This window comes from Myotis daubentonii, chromosome 13 (assembly GCF_963259705.1).
Source record: "Myotis daubentonii chromosome 13, mMyoDau2.1, whole genome shotgun sequence".
Taxonomy (NCBI): domain Eukaryota; kingdom Metazoa; phylum Chordata; class Mammalia; order Chiroptera; family Vespertilionidae; genus Myotis; species Myotis daubentonii.
In genome coordinates, this window is record NC_081852.1 from 41027258 (window position 1) to 41048050 (window position 20793).

General features: G+C 41.9%; 1 protein-coding gene and 1 pseudogene across 1 annotated transcript; both read left to right on the plus strand.

The window, feature by feature from the left end:
- The first annotated feature begins 567 nt into the window (after positions 1-567).
- On the plus strand, positions 568-2575 carry LOC132214547 (polypeptide N-acetylgalactosaminyltransferase 11-like; annotated as a pseudogene).
- Positions 2576-9752: 7177 nt separating this feature from the next.
- On the plus strand, positions 9753-20062 carry LOC132215021 (solute carrier family 35 member G1-like). Its single transcript, XM_059662880.1, has 3 exons — positions 9753-10041; positions 14800-14980; positions 17068-20062. The coding sequence occupies exons 1-3, from the start codon at positions 9849-9851 to the stop codon at positions 17804-17806; spliced, it is 1113 nt and encodes a 370-aa protein (XP_059518863.1). The 5' UTR covers positions 9753-9848; the 3' UTR covers positions 17807-20062.
- The last annotated feature ends 731 nt before the right edge of the window (positions 20063-20793 follow it).

Sequence of the window (20793 nt, forward strand, 5' to 3'; positions counted from 1 at the left end):
CTAATATGATATTGTATGTCAACTGTAATTTTAAAAAAATCTTTTTGATTTTTAGAGAGGAAGGGTGAGGGGGAGAGAGAGAGAGAAACATCAATGTAACAGTGAAACATCTATCAGTTATTTCCTGCACACCCCCTACCAGGGATCAAGCCCTCAACCTGGGCATGTGTCCATGACTGGGAATCAAACTGGAAACCTGAGTCAACCAACTGAGCAACACTGGCTAGGGCAGGTCAACTGTAAGTTTTTTTTTTTTTAATTAAAAAAGAAAGAAGATGGTAGCGGCTGTAGCACCGGCACTGGGTGAGCACTCCAGAGGCTTGGGCGAACCTGTGGTCGCTGCACCGGCATTTTCTTCTGGGTGTTCTGACCTGTGGCAGCTAGTGCGGCTAGACCTGGGCTATGGTGGGGGGGAAGCTTTTTGTTTATTTTAAGTTCAGTGAAGTGACTCGGCCACTTTAAGAATGTGCCCATCAAGGGGTCTAGGCCCCATGAGCCATTCCCCAAAAATTCTATCCCTGTTTCACCCAAAGTCCAAGTCAAATATTAGAATTACAGTTCAAAGCAAACAAGATTGATGATATGGTAATCATATTGAAGATGTAGAAAAAGGCAACATGAAATTCTCTTCTGAATTGGGTATGATTTTTAATGAACATGATTAGGAGTTGAGAGACTTGGGGTTTCAGAAGCATGCTTTCAATATGCTCATTAGCAACCACTTGGGCTACCACAGAGATGTGCCAGATACAAGGAATGTAGCATGTAAAGACAAAGACATACCCTACAGACCTGGAAGGCACTGGTGTTTTTATTTGTTTCTATAATGAAGCCTTGTCTGCTTTGCTGCAGACTGTGCACGGCGTCCTGGACCACACACCAGCCTGGCTTCTCCATGAAATCACCCTCGTGGATGACAACAGTGACTTCGATGATTAGAAAGGAGAATTAGATGAATTTGTCAAATAACACCTCCCTGGAAAAATTAAATTAATAGGAAATACAAAGCGTGAGGGATTAATTCAAGGAAGAATGTTAGGAGCAGCTCATGCAGCAGAAGTCCTGGTGTTCCTGGACAGCCACTCTGAAGTGAATGTAACATGGCTGCAGCCCTTGCTGGCTGCCATCCGGGAGGACCGAGGACAGTCGTGTGTCTGGTGATCGATATCATCAGTGCAGACACGCTGGCCTACAGCTTGTCCCCTGTGGTAGGTACCTAGAGGGTTCAACTGGGGACTGCACTTCAAATGGGACCTTGTTCTCCTTTCTGAGCTCAGAGGACCAGAAGGAGCTACCGTACCACCTACAATGGCGGGATGACTATTTGCCATGAATAGAAGCTACTTCAGTGAACTCAGGCAGTATGACAGCAGTATGGATATCTGAGGAGGAGAACACTTGGAAAGATCATTTCAGATTTGGATGTGTGGGGGCTAAGCTCTTCATCATCCCTTATTCCAGAGTCGGACACATTTTCTGGAGAAGGCGACCCTATGGTTCCCCTGAAGGCCAGGACACAACTCCTTGAGGCTGGCACATGTTTGGTTGGATGAATATAAGGAGCAGTATTTTTCCTTAAGACCTGACTTGAGGACAAGAAGCTATGGAAATGTCAATGAGTGTGTTGAACTGAGGAAGAAGTTGGGTTGTAAATTATTTAAATGGCATTTGGTTAGCATTTACCCAGAGATGCAGATATCTGGGCCCAATGCCAAACCCCAGCAACCCATTTTTATCAACAGAGGGCCAAAACACCCCAAAATTCTTCAGCATGGAAGGCTTTATCACTATCAGACTGGCAAATGTCTAGTGGCCCAGAGCTGCCCAAGTCAGAAGAGAAGCCTAGTAGTGCTTAAGGCATGTGACTACAGTGACCCAAATCAGATCTAGATTTATAATGAAGAGCATGAATTGGTTTTAAGTAATCTCCTTTGCCTGGATATTTCAGAAACTTGATCATCTGACCCACCCCAACTCATGAAGTGCCATGGGTTGGGAGGATCTCAGCAGTGGACCTTTGGGAAGAATAATCGACTGTACCAGGTGTCAGTTGGACAGTGCCTGAAAGTGATTGATCTACTGAGTCACAAAGGCTATGTTGCTATGGCAACCTACGATGGCTCCTCTGCACAGCAGTGGCATTTGGAAGGTCAAGGTGGAAGCAATGCCTGGAATGGAATGCTTGTCTTCCTGGGAAGATTAGCAGAGGTGAAACAGCAGACATTCTATATTGTCTACATTAGAGCACCAAGTGACCATCAGGAGGTGAAGAAGTATGTGACATTAAGGCCATTTCTAGGCCACTGTTAAAGGAATTTCTTACTTAATGGTAGGAAACCAGAATACAATTTTAATATAAAGAGTCAGGTTTATACAGAAGGATAATACCCAGGCAATTGCTAGGTCTATTCAAATTAGCTTATAATTCTTTTTAATCCCCTTTAATGGAATGGAATGTGTCATGATTTCCTTTCTTAGAATACTTAATAGTATACAGTTAACTTTAAGCAAACTGACTGAATCCACGCATTGTTTATATGATCATATTTAAGAGGTGGTTAACTACTGTAAATTTTTTGATGAATTATGGCACTATATACATTCAAAATAAAAAATCCTTTTAATTAAAAAAAAAAGAAGAAGACTAGTGCTGGCCTCTGATTCAGTTGTAGTAGCCAAGAACTATATATGTGTGTGTGTGTCTGTGGTATAGCTGTTTGTCTCTTAAGCGATACTGGAATTCTCTACTCACTGATGCCTTACCTAAGCCTTCTTCCTCTTTGAGGTCTCTTATTATTAAAAATTAATATTTTTCCCCTTTTTGTTTGACAGCATGAAAAGTTGGAAGAAGATCAACTCTGGTAATGGGAAAAGAGAAACGGAGCAGACAGCATGAGAGTGGAGGGAAAACAGTAGGATGGTTCAGACAGGCAGAAAATCCAGGAAGGGACGAAATTCTGAGCTGTGTTATTTGAGGGTACCTATTCACTTGGCAAATTGCCTATGAACTCTCTCTACCCCACTAGGTCCTAGCTAAGATCCCCAGCTTTGGACAACAGATGTGAGGTAAAAAGAGATCAGAGCTGTGGTCACTGGAGCATAACTGTTCTCATAGCAGATAAGGAAATAGGTTGACTTCTGTTAATAGCATTATAAAAATTGCTGCTCTTCTTTATTTCATAGCATTTTACTCCAAGAAAGTCAAGATGTAAACTACACAGTGCTGGGGTCCAACCCCAGCAGGTCCAGGGGTCCCCAAAGGTGTGGACGGAGTCAGCGAAGAAGGAATGACACAGAGACAGCGTTCAGTTGATCAGCAGCCTAGCCAGGATCTCTAGCCAGGATCTCCAGCTAAGTTCTGTTCAGGATCTCCAGCGAAGTTCTGTTCAGGATCTCCAGTGAAGTTCTGGTTAGGATCTCCAGCCAGGTTCTGTGTCCATGTTCTCTTGCTAGGTTCTCCAGCCAGGTTCTGTAGCCATGTTCCCTCGCTAGGTTCTCCAGCCAGGTTCTGTCCAGGTTCTCCAGCCAGGTTCAGTCACCAGGTCCTAGTCAGGTTCTCTTGCCATGTTCTATCCAGGTTCTGTAGCCAGGTTCTGTTTCTAGGTTCTTCAGCCAGGTTCTCTTGCTAGGTTCTGTCTCTAGGTTCTGTGGCCAGTTTCTGTCCAGGATCTTTTGCCATGTTCTCTCGCTAGGTTCTCCAGCAGGTTCTGTCCAGGTTCTCCAGCCAGGTTCAGTCACCAGGTTCTAGTCAGGTTCTCTTGCCAATTTCTGTAGCCAGGTTCTGTCCAGGATCTTTTGCCATGTTCTCTCCAGCGAAGTTCTTCTGTCTCTAGGTTCTGTGTCTAGGTTCTGTGTCTAGGTTCTGTGTCCTGTTGTCTTGTTACATCTGTATTTATACCAGTTGATTCCAATCCTATCAATCTCTATTCCAAAGGTTAGGGTGTTTCTTATCTCCATTCCAGGGAGTAAAGATTATGTAGCTTAAGCATGACTGTTCGTAAAGTGATTAATTACCTGCCTGGCACTTAGTTAAGGGGTTTTATTCCCTCCCTAACTTCAGGGGAAAATCCCTACCTGGGGAAACAACCTTTCTCAGAGAGGTGACCTTGGTTAAAACACATAGTGCCAAGAAGGTGAGCAAACATATTAAGAACAGTATGCCATATATGCCAGGTCCCTTGAAACAGCAAGGATGGACCAGCCCCCGGCAACACAGCATCACTGTAACATAGAAAGTAGTCATAGAATGTTGCCCTAGCAAGGTCCAAGTCAGGATTCAATATGAAAGAAACCATGCTCTAAGGAGGTCCTCTAAGAAACCAGCAAACCTGGTAACAAGACTTCTGGATGAGTAGAGTTGTCTGGACCATGACTTTGACTTCAGACATTCCTGGATTCCAAACCTATCTATGCCCTAACCAATCAATGTGACTTTGGCAAGTTGTTTAACATCTCTGAGTCTCAATGTTCTCATCTGTAAAGTGGGGATAACAGAATGCACACCTCTTTTTTTTTTTTTTAAGAGTACTTACTATCTGGTGTTTTATGTTTTTCTCTTCATTCTCACAGCAGCTAGATTCTATTATAGAAATGAAAATAGAGGTTCAGAGAGAGACTAAGTCACTTTTCTGAAGTCACACACCTGGTAAGACAGCCAGGATGGAAACTCAGGCAGTCTGATTCCAGAGCCCTGCTTTTAATACTTATGCTAAACTGCCTGAAAAAAACTCACTTTACAATGAAATGAAATAATGCACTTAATAGTGCGTGGCATATTTTGAGCTTTTAGTAAATGATAGTTATTAAAATGTGCACTGGGTAGAATCCAAATCCCAAATTTATAACAAATTCAAGATTAAAGTGCATTATATTGCACTTTTATTATCTAGGGCCTAGTCTCAAGTTCAGGCATCCTCACTCCCAAAGAATCTGTAAACAGAAAGCAAGTTCCCACAGGAGGATACAGGTTCTGCAAGGTGCTAGAAATCATTTACATGGGAGCTACCTTTGGCAGTGTGGGAACAGATGAAAGTAGGAAAGCAAGGAATCACTGGAGCAAGTCTCAGCAATATCAAGGCCCGAAGAGCAGTTTTCCGCCCAACAGTAACTGCTTGGGAATCCAGTCCTGTGCCTTCTGAGCTGAGAAAATAGAAGTTGAGAGAGCTGAGATTTGCCCAGACCCATGCAACCACAGAGAACTCAGTGTCCTTACTCCTAGGCTAACATGTCAAACTGGGAAGGAACAGAAAGCTAAACAAGACACGGCCCACTAGGTAAAGGTAGGTAATGCTAGCACCGGTTTTCTTCCCCCATCATCCCCACCCCTGTCACAGTGAGGACTGAATGCAGCCCAGTCTCCTTTGTTCCCCACTCTGCCTCTATTAAGAACTGTAAATGGACCAGTGTAGGCATGCAAACATTAGTTGAATGAGTTATATGAAAAATGGTACTGAGATAAATATATTAGAATAGAATGGAAAGTTGACATAAATTTTCAACATGGGACACAGGACCCATTTCTGAAAAAGGCTTAATTTCTGTTCCCAGAAATTAAAGTTTAGGGTTCAAACTTCACTTTTTTTTTTTTTTTTTCGTTATGGGGGATACTACTTGGATGGAAACCTTTCATAAGCCTGGGACACTCTATACCACGTGTGTTCCTATTCTTCCCTTATTTTATGCTCCACATCATTATCTGCCAGAACTGAGGATAGACTTTGGCCAGTGCTGGAGAAAATACCTTGCATGTCTCAGTTAGTATACAGACTATGGTTTACTTCAAATTTGGATCTACCTTGCTGGTTAATTAGCTGCTGTTGCATACTCTTAGAATGGTTTTCCTTGGCATTTTTAGAAACATTTTTATTGTGTGTGTGTGTGTATGTATATATATAATAAAATTTACTATTTTAGCCATTTTTAAGTATACAGTTCAGTGGCATTTAAGTGAATTCACAATCGTCACCACTATCTATCCACAGAATTCTTTCATCATCCCAAAATGACACTCTGTGCCTGTTAAACAATAACTTCCCCATTCCCTCCTCCCTGCTAGTCCCTGGCAACCACCACTGTATTTTTGGTCTCTATGAATTTGACTATTCTAGGTCCCTCGTATAAGTGGAACCATATAATTTTGTCCTTTTTATGTTTAGCTTATTCTACTTAGCATAATGTTTTCAAGGTTTATCTATGTTGTAGCATATGTCAAAATTTCATTTATTTTTTTAAAGCTCAATGATATTTTATTGTATGTATGTACCACATTTTGTTTATCCATTCATTTCCTGGTAGCCATTTGGGTTGTTTCCACTTTTAAGTTACTGTGAACAATACTGCACATGGGTGTACAGATATTTGTTTGAGTCCCTGCTTTCTATTCTTCCAGGTATATATCCAGAAGTGAATTTGCTGAATCATATGGTAATTCTGTTTACTTTTTTAAAAAATATACTTCTATCCATTTCAAAGAGGAAGGGAGAGGGAGAGAGAGAGATAGAAACATAAATGATGAGAGAGAATCACCAATCGGCTGCCTCCTGCATGTCCCCCACTGGGATCCAGCCCTGAAACCTGGAACCGGAATCAAACCTGGGACCCTTTAGTCTGCAGGCCGACACTCTATCCACTGGGCCAAACCAGCTAGGGCTGTTTAATTTTTTAAAAGAACTGACCCTGGCATTTTTGTTGTTGTTGTTGTTATAATTCTAGAGTCACTTCTTATCACCTCGAAGTTAATTTTGCCGACCTAATGTGTAAATAGTCTCTCTTCCCCGCATCCAGCGTGGCTAGAGAGCAATCGGGTTCCTGAGTAGGGGCAGCTGGGGATTGAGAAAATGAAAGAAATAGACAGACACAGAGGTGGAAGGAAAAAGCTGGGGCTGGGTGGGACCACTGTCCTCTGATGATGAGACAGGGACAGGGACCCTGAGCCAATACAGCGTGTTTATTTTATACAGCAAAAAACAGGAAGTTTTACTAAAAGTCAAGACAAAGGAGATTATGTGCATTCTTGGGTGGGCCCAAGTTGTATTCATTCCTGGTGCTTGGCTGGATTTAAATAACAAAACCCACCCCCTGGCACCTGGGCTGAAGGTCAAGCTCACAACACTCCTGCCTTTTGGCAAAGCGTGTTTCCAGGACGTGGCTTTGCCAACATCACTGGCTTCAGCTGACAGTAATTAAAGAAATGCCCATGTGCCTTCCCAGGCGCTCTCCTACACTAATGTACCATCCTACATTTATGCTAATCCACCTCTTTTGTTCATTCCCTCTTCATTTACCAAGGTTATTTAGAATTACAATCTTAGGTTCCACGGTAATGATTTTTCCTAAAACACAAATATTAGACCTTATTTCTTGAAACAAACTGCCATTTTCCAAGTTATAAGTTGTATTAGCTGAAAGGCTAAAAAAAATAAAAATAAATTTTGGGGAAAAAAAGCAGTCTTTCAAATCAGTACCAAGATACTAGTCTAGTATGAATCAGAGAGACACACTAGGAAAAGAGAGTTCCTGATTTATAAGACTCACTGTTTTGTGCTGGTCCCAGCCTATCAATAAACAGTGTAGTGGTTGGTTTGGCCCTTACAATTTTTATTATGATTGCAAGACACCCTTCAGTAATAACCATCAGGAAACTTTGGAAAAAACAAAGGTTAATTACTCACAGGGCCTGGAAATTATATTGGAGGCCATACAGTGGGGACTCAGGTAGAAAGAGAGCACGAACACAGGGCCTGGCGTCCTGCTTTCATTGGAGTCCAGACTAGGGGCCTAGGGTTTCTGGAGTCACTCTTTATTGGTGAATTTATTTAAAACACCAGAAAGGAGGCGGGGAAAGTGGCCCAACTGATTTTGGCTAATGAAATCAACCAAGATCTCTAAAACAAAGGAGCCTCAGGACCAGGAGGTGGCCTCGCCCTTTATCTAGTTCTGTGGCTGGCTATGTGTTTATTCCATATAGCTGTCCCTGGAGTACACACATCTTTGAAATGTATGCCTCAGCATTCAAAGTTCAAGTCAGGCAGTTGCATTACAAAAAAGAAAACTACTGTCAAGGTGTACACTACACTACATTTGTGTAGGAGCATACCTGACTGGCAAACAGTACTAGAAATCAGGAATCTAACTCCTTCTGTGGAACCTGGAGGTCTCCATCTGCCACCACTGGGATGGTGAGGATCTTGGACTTCATTTGTTAATGAGGACTCTAGAACCCAGCTGTCCTCTACTTTCATCTTCCTTCTCCCATCTTGACACCAGCATGATGGGAGTGCGACCCCTGTCTGTGGTTACCTGGCACCATAGTGAGAGGTGCTATCCTCACTAGAGGATCCAATTCCTTCAGAAGCAGAAGAGTTTCTGTTGTAACACTGAATAATTTTGCATACAGAAGCAATAATCTTTCACATCAAGTCCTAGTCCATTCCACCTCCTAATCAATCTTTCCATCTGCCTCCTCTGCCTTGAGTCATTAGAGCACTACAGTAAGCTCACTGGTCTCCCCCATTACACTGTGGAGAAATCCACTTCTCACCAGCTCAATGTCATTGATATTGAGATATGAAACAACAATGCTCAAAGAATTTCATCATGCCACACGCCTGCTAGGTGAAGCCCAAACAGAGCCAGTTCTAGCCTGGTGCATACTTTTCTTACCAGTTACTTTTTATGTTTTCATGGCTCCTATAGGCTTCTTTAAGATGAAAGAAAGACTATAACTGATACCATTTACATGTCAGGATCAGCAGAAGAGGGTAAATAAGTTAAAGGGAATATATAAACTGTAATACTAAAATCATTCTGAAACCAGACAACCAATGGGTCTGGGCTGCCTGTCACTACTTGAGCCAATTATTCAGAGACAGGGCTGAATAATATATGAGCATTTATTTCAATAATGCCAGCAGTATGGGAGAGCAGCAGGTCATCCACAAAAATCTGCTATGCAACCCCCCACCTTCCATATGCCAGCTGCTTAGATGAGGTAGGACAAACATTACACAGGGAGGTAGGCAAAAGGAATAAGAATGGGTATGCAAAATGACTATTACAGGCCTGGGTGAGCTGAAATACAACTGAGGCCTAGACATTATCACCAGGGAGGAAAGGTCAGGGAGTGCAAACCATGACCAGTGATATGCTAGGGAAGGACAGTTCCCCCTGGGGCAACGCCCCCCCCTACAATGGACTGTCCCTTGCTAGGCACCTAGGGCTTTCCATCCTGGTGACCTTCTTCTGTACTTGGCCCATCCTCCTCACGTCTAACTGCCTACAACAGGAGGACCCATAACGAATGCCTAGTGTTACAAAGAACATATAAATGGTTCTACCCCAGTCCTATAGATATATTTTCCTTACGGTTATGTGCTAATCCCCTACCCCCTTTCAAGACCTAGAACCAGTAAAATTCTACCCTCCGTGGCACTGAGTCCTAGATAAAACGGGGCTTGACAAAGCTTCCAGAGGTGATTATGGGCCACGCCAATAAGTAAACGGGTCCCAGTGTCCTAACCTCCTGAAGGCCTGCCCAAGAGAAGGGGTCCAGTGTGCCTGGGAAAGATGACTCCAAACCTCTGGCCAGTCTAGCCAGACCGCAGCAGAGGGGTGGACGCCTTCGGGTCAGCTGTAGCCAAGAAGCCCCATCAGAGAGTTGGCCGACCTCCAGCGGCACAGGAGGGTAGGGAGCTGGAGGTGGGAGGGCGGCGAAGGACAGCCCTACCCCAGCCCAGCACGGGAGGGCCGCGCGCGCAGGCGCGCCCCCGCCCCGCCGCCGGAAGAGCCAGGCAGCCGAGCTCCGCGCCAGACGTTGCGCCGGCCGCGGGGAGATAGCCGTCCGCCGCGCAATGCGGCCCCTCGGCAGCACCGGGGTCGCCGAGCTGCGGGAGCCCGGGCTGCCGCTCACAGCCGACACATCCCCGTCCGCGAGTGAAGAGTCGCCGGCCGCGAGGGAAGAGCCGGAGGAGGCCGTGGAAACCCCGGGACCCAGCTGGTGCGGGCTGTGCGGCTCCTGGCTGTGCGGTTCGCGCGCGCAGCCCGGTGAGTGCGGGTGCGGACCGTGGCGCCGGTCTCGCCCTTGGGGGGCCGGGCAGGCGCTAGCGCGGGGCTCATTGCGGACCACGACCCCCTACTCTCCCCTGCCCAGAGCCCCGGGATCCCGGGAGCTGTCACCTGGGGGCAGCACAGCACAAGTGCCCTGCGCGAAGCCCGAGAAAGTTTCTGATTGTTTGGAACCCTTTGGGGATTCTAAAACTGTTAAACTGTTCCTATAATTAAAGTGTTGCGGGCCAGTCGGTGGAGTCAGATTGCAGTTGGGCGCTCCTGGCCGAGGTCGGAGGTTGGGTGGTCAGCGAGAAAGGCCATGCCACAGCCTGCCCTGCTGAGAGGAAGCTCACCATGAAAACTGATCTCGGTGGTAAACGGTGTACCCCGAAGAGGAAGTTGAAAAACATTCGAGTGTAAAAAATGTTTGTCCCAGAATCTTGGGAAGGCAGAGTTGGGGTTAGGAGGACTTGTTAGCAATGAATGCACAAGAAGGCAGAGGTACCATCTTACTGATGTGGTTAAGGGGTTCACGGACTCGTCCCCCAAACCAAGGAAGGACCCGTGGGAAAAACCCATGATCTCGTGCAACGCCTTACTTTGACAAATGAAAGTGAGGCCCAGGAAGGTGCGGGCTTGGGCTTTTGGGTTTGTTTTGTTTTTATGAAGACCTGGCGTAGGTCCCTGCAGCACCAGCCTCCCATAAACCTAGCCCAGGGCTCTTTCTATTAGCGTCAAGCACATTTCTCCTTGAACTCCACCACCCACTTGGAGCAGCTGCTTGGAAGAAGAGGGAAATAAGCAGATGCCCTTTCAAGACAGTTACACAGTCTGCACCACCTCGTCTTCTGGGTCACCTCCCCTAAGTGTGACTCGGGATTTCTATGTCTCTTACTGCACCCCAGCTTCCTTCCTCTCTGTATGCCCTTTCTCCAATTTAGAGATAAACTCCCGGAAAATGACTCTTGCTCCATTTTTGTCCTAAACTCTAACAGAAATGAACAGAATTCTATTCTTTTATGCATGGTAGAGCCTCTCTCTAGAGCAGGAGTTACCCCAAGCGGGGTCGATCAGATGTGCAGACCTTGAAGAGGTCAGTTCCTCACCATGTCACTCTATGGCTAAATGTCATTCTGAGGGAATGCTGAGTCAGGCTTTGCAAACTCTTAAACCTTTCCCCTGTTTGTGAATGGAACAGGAATACTGTTCACTCAGGCGGCACATGGCAAAATGACAGACCAATATAAGTGATTGCACTTAGAATGTGTGGGCTCTTATAACCTCAAAGAAAGTTGGTAACAATAAGGTTTAGCAATAGTTATTAAAAGGGGACCAGAGGATATTCCAGAAACAGGATTGCCACAGAAACACTTGTAACCACAGTACTGTTGTCATTGAACTTTGTGACAGTATCATTTTAGCCTCTTAACTGGTTATCTCAACAAAGCTCATTTTCAAGTTCAGGTTGAAACTGTTACCAATGTTTCTTACATTCTTGGATAACTCTCACAGACAACATACAGCTACCCTAAGACATCTATTTATTTTCTTGAGGGGCTGTGTGGATCTTAGACTGAAGCAAGAAGCTGTCTTGGGCCTGTGCCTTACATTCGCCTGGAAGGAATGAGTTCCTTAGCAGTGATTCTCTAGCCAGTAGAGCTCTGTACAGTTTACAGAGATCCTGCTTCAATAGGTCTGGGGCAGGCTTGGGAATTAAAGTTTTAGGGTGGGGTTAGTGGGAAGAGATCAACCAAATAACTTGTATGCATATATGCATAACCCATGGACACAGTTGATAGTATGGCGAAAGCCTGGGGTGAGGGTGGGGGCAGGGCAGGATAGAATGGGGTCAATTGGGAAAAAAGGGGATGTATGTAATAGTTTCAACAATAAAGCTTTTTTTTTTAATTAAAAAGTTACTAGTTGGGTCTAATTCCCAACCAGGATTGCAAATCACCAGTTTAAAGCAGAGATTAGAGAATTGAGCAACTTTTCTGTTTTCTTCTCACACGAAATTGCACTATGGCCAATTAATTTGAGGTATTTAGAGTCATCAAGTTAATAGAAATGCTTATAGTAAGATATGAACTTGAAGCTTATTACATAAGCAAATGCCTGTGGATTATGCTACTCTTGCTCATCTCCATTGACAGAGTATTGAAATTATTATTCAGTAAGAGACTGAGGGTTGCCTGTGTAGAGCCAGTTCTCACCCCCATTAACAAATAATCAAGTTCAGCAAGGCCTTGTACCAACTGTCCTGTCCCCACTGGGAAGCATGGGCCTTAAGAGTTTATAGGCAAGAAAATATGTGAGTAAAAGTGGTTTTTTGTTTGTTAGTTTGTTTTTAAATATATTTTATTGATTTTTTACAGAGAGGAAGCGAGAGAGATAGAGAGTTAGAAACATCGATGAGCAAGAAACATTGATCAGCTGCCTCCTGCACATCTCCCACTGGGGATGTGCCCGCAACCAAGGTACATGCCCTTGACCGGAATCGAACCTGGGACCTTTCAGTCCGCAGGCCGACGCTCTATCCACTGAGCCAAACCGGTTTCGGCTGTAAAAGTGTTTTAAGGAAAAGATAATCAGAGCCAGGGGTGTGAAATTAAGTTTTCAAAGAGTTAAAATAGCATGTTAAAATATTCCTGGAGAGAAATCGAGAAGTTTAGGTTGCAGAAGATCCTTTAAATATAGACCAGGGAGATGTTTTCTGCCCGTGATCTCGTTCTGTTCTGTCTAAGGGTGTAGGTTCTATGTATGGGTTGGGTTTCTTTGAAGAAAAACTATTTTATTTGGACTTGAACTCTGAAATTTCAGAGGCTAAATTCTAAGGCTGACTGCAGCCAAAACATGTATGAGTGGTGCTTAGCTTAGCCGTCTTCTAAAGCTTCCTTCTCATGGGCTGAGTAGGTATGTGTAGTTTGTTTCTGCAGTATCTGAGCACATGCTTACAGAACAGAATGTGGAGATTCTGGCACTTAGACAACATAAAATCTGTAACATGACAGCTCAATCATTCTCTGCAGCTGTGTACCTAGAACAGGAAGAGGTGAAGCCTCTGACCAGCATGGCATGTGTTACTGCGAAGGTCAGGCTGTAGAATGCCACCAGGAAGACTGCATCATCACACTTTGTAAATGTGTCACTTGTGGACAAAGATATCTATCTAACACTAGGATCTTGAAATATATTACCTGGTGTTTGCCTTTATAATGGAAGGACATTTTAACACACACACACACACACACACACACACACACACATCATTATGTAATACCATTCTACAGTGGAAGAATACATTGTACATTCCTAGATGGAATCGTGATCCTGGTTTTACTACAGGTTGCATGTCCCCACACATCCTTTAGCTCTGTGTGCTCTTAGCAAATGAGAGCCAGTATGTTTACTTCTTATTCTCTCCTTTTTGTGTGTGAGCATTCAGGTGTGGCCTTTTAGGGAGTTCTCTGCTCACTCTACTCCATTTTGCTCTCCTGAATGCCAGGGGGTGAGATTGAAAGAAGGTTCTACTCCTGTTTTAGGCAACTAAGACAGAGGAAGTGGCTAAACAGGAGTTTAATGCTCAGTCAGACTGTCATTAAGAGATTGAATACTTGATGGCCTGGAGAAAGCAAAAGTGCCCTGGCTCAGGTCAACCAGGTAGTTGGTATTAGATGACAATTCTAATTTTAAAATGTATTTAAAAAGCACTTTGGGCCCTGGCCGGGTGGCTCAGTTGGTTGGAGCATCCTCCCATACATCAAAAGGTTGTGGGTTTGATTTCCGGTCTGGGCACATACCTAGGTTGCTGGTTCAATCCCCAGTCAGGGTGTGTACAGGAGGCAACTGAATGGACGATATTTCTCTTTCACACTGATGTTGCTTGCACGTGCTCTCTGTCTCTCTCTCTTTTTCTCTTTCGCTCATTTTCTTTCTCTTACCTTTACTCTCTCATCAGTATCCTTGGGTGAGGATTAAAAAAGCAAGAAAAAAATGCACTTTGGGGTCAGAAGGGTAGGTAGCCCCCCTCCCCTTGCCGCGGAAGAGTTTATGCTCTAAATGAAAGATACATTGTAAACCATGAGAGGTTCAAATAAAGATTTGAGTAATGGTTCAAAATAACAAAAGACAGAGCCTTCCTAAATCATGCTGTTGCCGTGGTTTTACCCTCTGCATCTTTCCATGATTCTCTCACATCCTTTCATTCAGCAACTATTGAGGGTCTTCCATGTGCCGGGCCTGAACAAGACAGCTGAGGGCCCAGCCCTGGAGGAGCTCGCAGGCTGTGGAGGAAGTCAGCTCATCAACAAGTAGCCACAGAACACAGTTATAAACTGCTTTCCAGGAAAGATCACTTTCTTCATAAAGCACAGTTCACCAGTGAGATGATATAAAACATCATTTGGAAGCATTTTCTCTAGCCATCTTGACAAGCATTTCTTAAAAGATTTCTCTACTGTCTTTACTTCTTTTTTGACTTGTAGGTGAGGGGGTGATTCTTCAGGGAGTTAAAGGAAATCCATTTTATAGGGTGAAATTGTATTTCAGAAAACACAGGTTTAATTTGTTTCCTTCATCTATGGCTCTTCATTTTTGGTGGGAAAAATGTTTCCGATCCAAAAACTAGACATGCTTAGGAGGTAATATTTGCAGCTTGTTAGCCATTAACACTGTCCCATTTTTCTCAGTTTCTAAGTGAAAATGATAAAGCATACACTTGGAAGTAAGGACTAACCAGAATTTAATCTTTTTCAGAAGCCAAGAAGAAAGCACCCTGTCGTGGACTTGGCTTGTTTTACACATTATTGTCTGCCTTCCTTTTCTCAGTGGCCTCTTTATTTGTTAAAAAAGTGCAAGACCTCCATGCTGTAGAAATTAGTGCATTCCGATGTGTGTTCCAAATGTTAGTCGTTATCCCTTGCTTAATATACAGAAAGTAAGTATTTCTTAACTGCAAAGTAGATAATAATAAACGGTTGTAAATCTTTTGACCTGCCCAAATTTACTCTATAGTATCTGCTTTAATCCCTCTCATAGACTTGCCAGTCCCTATACCCTTTGGCTCTGATTACTGAAAAGTCACAAGGATCCCACCTAAGTAAGATGCTCATAAGCACACACAACATGCCCAGCAGAGGGGGAGAAAGAGATTCAGTTATTCTCCACCCTCATTTTGAGAACAAAACTCTCCTAGTTTTGTTCCACCTTCCCTTCTTAGTATTTGGAAGAAAAAGTAAACAAGAGGATGTGGTAGTGTCGTCTCCCAGTGTCAGAGGTTTCTTTATTAGAACAGGTTGTTCTGCTACAAGGGCAGACGGAAGGCTACCATAGTAATATTTAGGTGTGAGGTGCTGTGGGAAAGGGGAAAGGTAATCTTGAGGAGGGGCTTTTTAACTGCTTTCCATATTCAGTGTCCTCATCTGTAAAATGAAGGGAATGACATTTATCCTCTACCTGCCTGTGGTTATAAGAATCAAATGGAATTTATTTTAGATCAGAGTGTTTTGTAAAAAATGTAGCATTGATCTCACCCATCCCATCTTCTTCATTCATGTGAATTCTGCCTCCCTCCCCCCACAGACACACACCCTCCCCAGGTTAAAAGTATGGCCCTCCCACACTATTATCACCTCTATAAACCCCTGTGTACTTTGAATTCCTGGTGGCTTCCTGGCTCTTTCTCTCTTTGGCAAAGATGTTTAAACCCCAAATTAAAAGCTTCAGCTGCTTACCACCAAACTCTACTTATATCTAGAATACTGTGCATATTCTCTCAGAATTGTTTCAGTCCATATACTGAGGATTTAGTGAAAAAAGTTAAAATTTGCTAAGATCAATATTGTTCATCTTCCCCATTTTGGAATAAAAGTATTGTCAGGGGAAGGCACTAGAAAAATTTTCTGAAATCCTTGGTGATAATTTAGTTTGACCCATTTCAAATTTCACTATTGAGGAAGATTCCTAGCTTCTCAAAGTATGGACCAAAGGTGACCATACTTTCATTTCTGACTCCAGAGACCCAGGGTCCCCATGTCTGGTCTACATGCTGCCCTGAAGATGTCCAGCCCCAACACAGATCAGCAAGATGCACCTAGCCAGGAACTAACACAGGACTCTGTTTAGCAAATATTTAATTGGAAAAACTTTGATGGCAATTATTATACGTACTGAATGCTGCAGGTTCTTTTTCAGTGTGTTTTAACTCTTTCCCTAAAGAGAATAATGAAAAGTTGTCTCACATTCAATGACTTAAAGAACATGTGGTATTGGTACCGCTTTTATAGAAAAACTCATAAGAATGCACAACGTCCAGGACCAAGTTTCCTTTTTTTTTTTTAAATAGCAAATTCCCCTTTATTCATTATAATAATTTTTGTACATGTAATCTGTTTTATGAAAGGATCAAGTTTTCTTATATGGGGCAGCTAAATCTTGAAATTGTACTTATTATCAAAGTAACACACTTTCATATATTTATATATTTAACAGAAAATTTGGGGAAAGTAAATATAAAGAAGGAGAATTACTAGAATGAGGTCTAACCACAAGGAGCATTTCAGTGTATTTTCCTTTGTCTTTTTTTGCAAGCATACACAGGGTGCCCCCTAAAACTGTATTAATACTTTAACAGCTGATTTTTGTTAAATTTTGAAATTGAAATGTACTTTAATAAACACTGCCTTCGTAAGAGTGTGTATACATTTTGGGGGACACCCTATTTATACATGTAGCAAATTATATCTAACATAAGAAAAAGAAAAATATATCTATATTTACTAAATGATACTGTTTATGTAGTTCTCTTGTATTAGTTTTGCTTATACTGTGAACACTTTAATGTCATTAGCTATACTGAGGAACCATTTCTTAAAGGGATATAATAGTTGTGGACATTATCATATTTAATTTGCTGTTCCCCTATTTTTTGATAGTTAAGAATTCTAAAGTACTTTATTAAAAATTATAGTTTAAAAACAAATAGCAAGTTTCGTTTAATATACATTCCTTCATTTGAATTTCCAGAACTGGGTTTATAGGCCCAAAAGATCTACGAATCTTCCTCATTCTCAGAGGAGTCCTGGGTTCTACCGCCATGATCCTTTTATACTACGCTTTCCATACGACGTCCCTCGCCGATGCCACGGTGGTCTCATTTAGCTGTCCAGTGTTTACGTCTCTATTTGCTTGCATGTTTCTCAAGGAAAAATACAGCCTTTGGGATGTTCTCTTCACCGCATTCGCCATCACCGGAGTGATTCTCATCGTGAGGCCTCCGTTTCTGTTTGGTTCCAACACTGCGAAGATAACTGGAAGCTATTCAGATCACCTGAAGGGCACGTTCGCATCACTCGGACATGCCCTGTTTGCTGCCTTGACTCTCGTTATCCTCAGAAAAATGGGGAAATCTGTGGACTACTTTTTGACCATCTGGTATTACATAGTGGTTGGCCTCGTGGAGTGCGTCATCATCCTCTCTGTATTCGGAATGTGGAAGCTGCCGAACTGTGGGATGGACAGGCTCTTTCTCCTACTAATCGGGCTGTTTGGTTTGGCGGGTCAGGTGTTTCTCACCAAAGCCCTTCAGATAGAAAAAGCTGGGCTAGTAGCACTAATGAAGACCATGGATGTGGTTTTTGCTTTTATCTTTCAGATTATTTTTCTTCATAATATACCAACGTGGTGGACGGTGGGTGGCGCGCTCTGCGTAGTAGCCAGTAGTGCTGGAGCAGCCATTCGTAAATGGTGTCAGGGATCCAAATGAAGCATCATTGCGGAAATGTGTATTTTTTACAAGTCCACCTTCACCAAGTACAAACACACCACATATGCACATACCTGGAAAATCGGAATTTACTTCATTGATTATATTTAATAAGTTTCATAGTTTAAGTATCATTTTTGAATATGGTATGTCTTTTTTTTTTTTTTCATCCTTATCCAGGATATGTTTATTGATTTTTTAAAATTGTTTTTAGAGAGAGAGGAATGGGGAGAGAGAGAGAGAAACATTGATTGGTTGTCTCCCCTATACACCACAGTCGAGGATCAAACCTCAAAGTTAAGTGTATTTTTTGTAATGATGGGATTTAGGTCGGGAGGAAATTTTAGATGCTCTTTTAGCAGTGTAGAGGCTAAGAAAATTACCGGTAATAATGCTGCTATGATTAGTATGTTGAAAATTCATTTGAAACATAATTCCATTTAGGAGGCCAAACTGAAACTTGGAATAGGTGCCTACTTAATGCTGTTAAAAATACGAATAAATTAGCCTTATTTTCAAGGCTTTTATAAATGATCATTAATCTTTAAACCCATATCTGTGCCTTTTCATTTTAATGCCATATTTTTTATATGTAAACTATTTGAAAAGTTTTTAATTACCAAATTTGACTAATAGTTTCTCTTTCAGTGGCATTAGCAACTTTAACTGTCATTCCATAATTTTAATTGTCTTCTGATTTGGGGTTTTATTTTGAAACCACACTAAGTTTTTTTAATCACAAGAAAGAAATCTTGGCATGGCCAATGTGCACATTTCCATCCTAAAGTGTTTTCTCCTCACTAGAAATGTGGTTTTTCTGTAAATTACTTTTGAATTTATAGTGTGATGCCAAATAAAATTTTCTCAGGAATTTATTAGATTGAACCAGTTGAAATGACAGAGATTTACCTTTTAACTTACAAAACCCATAATTTCTTAGGGTTCATCCTAATAGATACCTCCCTTACCCTCTAAGCCAAGTTAGAGGACTTCGGAATATATATTTTTAAAACAACTTCCTAAAGTTCAGCAATCCTATTCAACTTATTTTTATAGTCTTTTTGCCTTACGGGATTATTTGTAATAATGCTTCATATTATATGTTAAATGTAAAGACCTGTGAATTCCATGGTTGGTTGACATTTGTGGTTTCTTGAATAGAAAAAAATAATCACTGTTAACTTCTAGTATGTCAGTATGATATTAAATGTCAGTGCTATATCATGATATTAGTATCATGAAATAAAATGACAAACTTTATATCTGGAACTTCAGAAGCCAATACTCTGCTGTTAAAGAGAGAATTGACTATTAAGAAAGCTTGGGAGTATAATCAGAAAGTTGGAAATACATGCAAATGATATTTTTGTAACAATGAACCCTTTATTACTAAAGCTGTAATGGTCTCCAGCTCTTTGTCAGATGTAGCATCTATTATTTTAAGCCTGCAGATTTGAAAGATTATAGGTTCTTTCCCATCCTTTCATCACAGTTCTTCCAAAGTAAGAAGGAACTTGGCTTCTGAGGTTTATGCCTTAGTAAGAAAGGATCTTCAATAGTTCCAAGAGGGAATTTTTGGTTTACTGATCGTTCTAAATGCTCCCCACCTAACAAGTCCTAAATAAAGTCTATTTAGAGAGGTCACACTATCATAACTTTATCCTAATACACAATATAGGAGTTTAGACTTGCAAAAATATCATTTTGCAAGCATCTTAGATAATTATAGAATCAGCATTTTAGAGCTCAAGGGTTAAAAATCCTCTTGTAGGAGCCACACTACATAGATAGGAATGCTAGGGAGGGGACCTGCCTGAGATGAGTTTCCATGGTCTTATTCCCCACGACCCGCTTAGTTCCATGATAAAGTATGGAAAGTAAACCGCAGCTTGACCTACCTAAAATAAATTAATGCTCAGGGAACCCTCTCCTGGTTCTTGACCTTGCACAAATAAAAGAACCTATGGGGCCTTGAAAGTTACATCCCTTTGGTCCTGGAAACTAGACATTTTATTTCAACAATGTAGTTTAAGTACTTGAATGTCACAATATATGACCAAGGTTGGGGGAAATGTTTCTTCTCCCAACTGTTATAGGGTGTGATTCTTAAATACTTTTATAATGTCCAAGGTATATATAAGGATATGTATTGTAACCATTATGGGTGTGTATTTTTTGCAAAGATTGTAGTTTATCTTGAAAGGGGAAATATTTTCATAAATTGTTTTTATTTTATAAGTACTAATAAAGTGAAAAGAGCGCCATATTTTGGTTTTTATGACTATAGCAAATGTGCTAGCTAATATAACTTCCTTTTTCATCCATGTGCTTTAGAATTCATTTTATAAAGGAGACTGACCTCTGGCCACTCAGCTGTGATATACTCTTTTAGTTACAAACTGTCCCTCTGAGACTGTCACATCAAATCCAGTATCTCTAAAGGCTTCTGTTCCAGTGAGGACTTCATTGTTCTAGACCAGCGGTTCTCAACCTGTGGGTCGCAACCCCTTTGGGGATTGAACGACCCTTTCACAGGGATCGCCTAAATACATCCTACATATCAGATATTTACATTACCATTCATAACAGTAGCAAAATTACAGTTACGAAGTAGCAATGAAAATAATTTTATGGTTGGGGGTCACCACAACATGAGGAACTGTATTAAAGGGTTGCAGCATTAGGAAGGCTGAAAAACACTGTTCTAGACCCTCTAGAGCTTGGAACAGCTTTGAATTCTGTTTCCATAGCTGATTTGCTAATTGTGGAATGTCTGTCTTAAAGTGGTGTGGATTCATTCTTGGCCATTTCCACTGATACCACCTTACTCCAAGATTTATCACTTAATAACTGAATTACTACAACGAGAATATCTAATTGGGTTACCCATGTCTAGACTCTCTCTTCCATTCAGATCCTTGTCACACTGCCATACTAATTTGAAAGTCCTGCTTTCATTGTTACTCTGGTTACTGTGGTGAAACTAC

Excerpts from the sequence above, each read along its gene's own strand:
- LOC132215021 (XM_059662880.1), top strand. The coding sequence starts at position 9,849 with ATGCGGCCCCTCGGCAGCACCGGGGTCGCCGAGCTGCGGGAGCCCGGG. Across the intron at positions 10,042-14,799 it reads CGGTTCGCGCGCGCAGCCCG|AAGCCAAGAAGAAAGCACCC; the intron begins GTGAGTGCGGGT and ends AATCTTTTTCAG. Across the intron at positions 14,981-17,067 it reads CCTTGCTTAATATACAGAAA|AACTGGGTTTATAGGCCCAA; the intron begins GTAAGTATTTCT and ends TTGAATTTCCAG.